General features: G+C 45.8%; 1 protein-coding gene across 1 annotated transcript in view; it reads right to left on the bottom strand.

Moving 5' to 3' along the window:
• The window catches only part of LOC116705663 (ras-related protein Rab-37), a 13,827-nt gene extending 12,322 nt beyond the window's left edge, over positions 1–1,505 (bottom strand). The window contains exon 1 of the mRNA XM_032542030.1: positions 1,259–1,505. Within this exon, the coding sequence (XP_032397921.1) occupies positions 1,259–1,414 (156 nt within the window). The 5' untranslated portion in view covers positions 1,415–1,505. The remainder of the gene's footprint in view (positions 1–1,258) is intronic.
• Positions 1,506–2,887: the final 1,382 nt, after the last annotated feature.

The following is a 2,887-nucleotide window of genomic DNA, read 5'->3' as shown; positions in this document are numbered from 1 at the left end:
AGTCTCTCTCCTCAGTACCAGTCTTCCTCCATCTAGTCTCTCTCCACAGAGTTCCACTTCCAGGATTGCTCCGGTTCTAAACAAACCTCCGTCCCCGTCCTCTGTCTCTGTGTTGCTCCGGTGGATTTCAGAAGACATGTAGCTTGCCTTGAGTATTTTTCTTTATACTTTCACATTTCAGATGCATTTACTTAAACAGCTTGTTAACATTATTGAATTTTTTACATTTATCTTTGTTTAGCACCTTTTAATCTTTTCAACAGCATGTTATCTTTTTATATTTATATTCATCAGGACTATGGTTACCTGGTCCTCAGATCTCTGCAGGGTAAATCCAGACAGCTAGCTAGACTATCTGTCCAATCTGAGGACTCTGGTTACCTGGTCCTCAGGTCTCTGCAGGGTAAATCCAGACAGCTAGCTAGACTATCTGTCCAATCTGAGGACTATGGTTACCTGGTCCTCAGATCTCTGCAGGATAAATCCAGACAGCTAGCTAGACTATCTGTCCAATCTGAGTTTTCTGTTGACGACTAAAACTTCTTCTGAACGTACACATGTTCCACCAAAACAACTTCCTTCCTGAGACTATTTAGCAGAGGCACCGTGGCTCTGTCCGGAGCTTAGCCCCGCCCAAGACGATTGAATTGGTTTACAGAAATGCCAATAAACCAGAGCAGGTTTTTCCTCCATCCAGAAAGGCTATGTGGACTAACCAGACCCTCCTCAGCAGCGCTTTGGGGAAGGTCTGGACATGAGAGATTATGCTCCATCTAACTGCTCATTTAAAAACGGAAGTGACACAATCTCCCAGTCTATTTGAATAACACAATCCAAAGGGGTTCAAATGGGGCGGAGGGAATCAATGTCTTGCTCAAGAGCATTGCGGTACAAAGGGACCACTTTGAGCCCCATTCCAACCTGAATCAGGAAGCTGATCTGAGTGAGAGCACCACTGAGTCTTCATTACAGATATAGTGATGTGTTTGGGGCAGATTGACACGCAACAAGCCTGGAAACGGACCAACTGGAAACAACGGCCAAGTGAAGACCAGCACCACGGAGAGCGCACACCCGGTCCAGCGCGGAGGCGTACCCGCCTGGACGACCAGGCTACTTCAGGACATTTCATACATGGCAGTACATAAATAGATACATAATAGAAAAAGAAACCAAGCACAGCAGTCCTGTAAAGTTTGAACTGTCAGTGTGTGTCGCATTAAGCAGCTGTTGCGGTTTTGGAACCATGTCGCCATACCTTGTGCACTAATTCCTCGTCATATGTCGGAGCGGGGGGGGTCTTTGCCTGGCTGTCGGCCGCCTCTCTGGATTCGTAGCCGCTATCGGGATGGATCTCAGGGTAAGCCGTGGTGTAGTGCGCCGAGATCGGCTCCATCGACTCCATCCGCTCCATCCTGGCTCCCCTCAGAACACAGACAGCTGACAAACCACGCAGCTCTCTCTCTCTCTCCCCTCTCTCTCTCCCCCGCCCCCTCCCTCTCTCCATGCATTGTTGTCCTCTAAGCTCCTCCTGTGGAGTGAGTGAATCACAGTCTGCGCGCTTCCCCCTCCATCACTTCACATTTTGAAGGCATGTCGTGATCGCGCACCCACACCACGCCAAGGGTGGGGGGAGGAGAGGAAGATGGGAGCAAGGGGAGGATAGAGAGAGCATGGGAGACGATGTGAAGTTTGTAGAATGGGAGGAGGAGTGGAAAAGAGGACATGAGGAAGAAGGAAGAGGAGGAGGATGCATTCAAGTACTGACCTGTGGCTTGCCTTGAGTATTTATCCCTTTGTAAATCTATAAAGTGCACAAAAAATATTTAACATAAAGAAAAGGTAAATAGCCAAAAAGCATATTATGAACACGTTAACAGGAAGATTAAACCCCCACACACTGTGTAACTGATCACAATGCAGAGAGGAGGATCTGAAATGTGAAGCATAGACGTCTTCCTGAATGAACTTACACTGATATACTTCATATAGTTTAGATTAACTAGATTGTGTCATATTGTTTTCAGAGATTTGCCCCTCAGTGGAAGTTAATGGAGTGAACTGAACGGGTTCACTCTGAGGGATATATATCATGGCCATCGATGCCGTCGGTGCTACTCATTGTTTTTTTACATTTAATAGTGAAATATTTACCTAGGTATACAGGCAGATTAGTGTCCCATATTCTTCATAATTTCACCCCATGTGTACAGGTCCTATCCCTCTGACCAATCGGCTATCCTAACCTTAACCACTCCAGGTCAAACACCAACCAGTTGGCGGCTCTGCTAAACTGCACATAAACCATTTATGTAATTATTTTATTTCTATTTTGTTTGAATTATACATCTACATTAGTATGAACAAATCATTAGTATCTTTATTTTGGTTGCTTTAAGTGTCACCGCTTTTGTTTTGAAAGTACCATTGAGTCTGAGCCCCCAGGTGAAGTCTACATATTGGGGTCATCAGGGTGTAGCAGGTAGACACTGTGGAGGGCTGATGGTTTTTGAACAGACACACAGAGAGAGACATGACATTGGTCTTTATTGTAATATTTGCTCCAATCAAAACCTGGACAATGAACAACAGGAGGAAGTTGCATATTACACTGGGCCTACAGTAACATGTGGGGAGGCCTGAAGCCTTTATAGATCCCTTTTTTGCATAAAATGCTGCTCTATAGACCTTTCTCACGACAGACATGATGACATGTCATAGGAGGAAAAGCCCAGGTGTGTTCAAAACCATTAACGATGGCCGCATTCCACTCAGGAGAGGCCTGGTGTTGAGCACGCTGACTCACTGGAACAGCTCACTGGGACACTGGATGGCATTAAACCATCGTTAAGGTCATCAGTGTCAGCTGGGCTTTTCCTACTATGAC

This window comes from Etheostoma spectabile, chromosome 17 (genome assembly GCF_008692095.1).
Source record: "Etheostoma spectabile isolate EspeVRDwgs_2016 chromosome 17, UIUC_Espe_1.0, whole genome shotgun sequence".
Classification (NCBI taxonomy): domain Eukaryota; kingdom Metazoa; phylum Chordata; class Actinopteri; order Perciformes; family Percidae; genus Etheostoma; species Etheostoma spectabile.
Note: the sequence above shows the minus strand (reverse complement) of the source record. Positions and strands in the feature narration are given on the sequence as shown.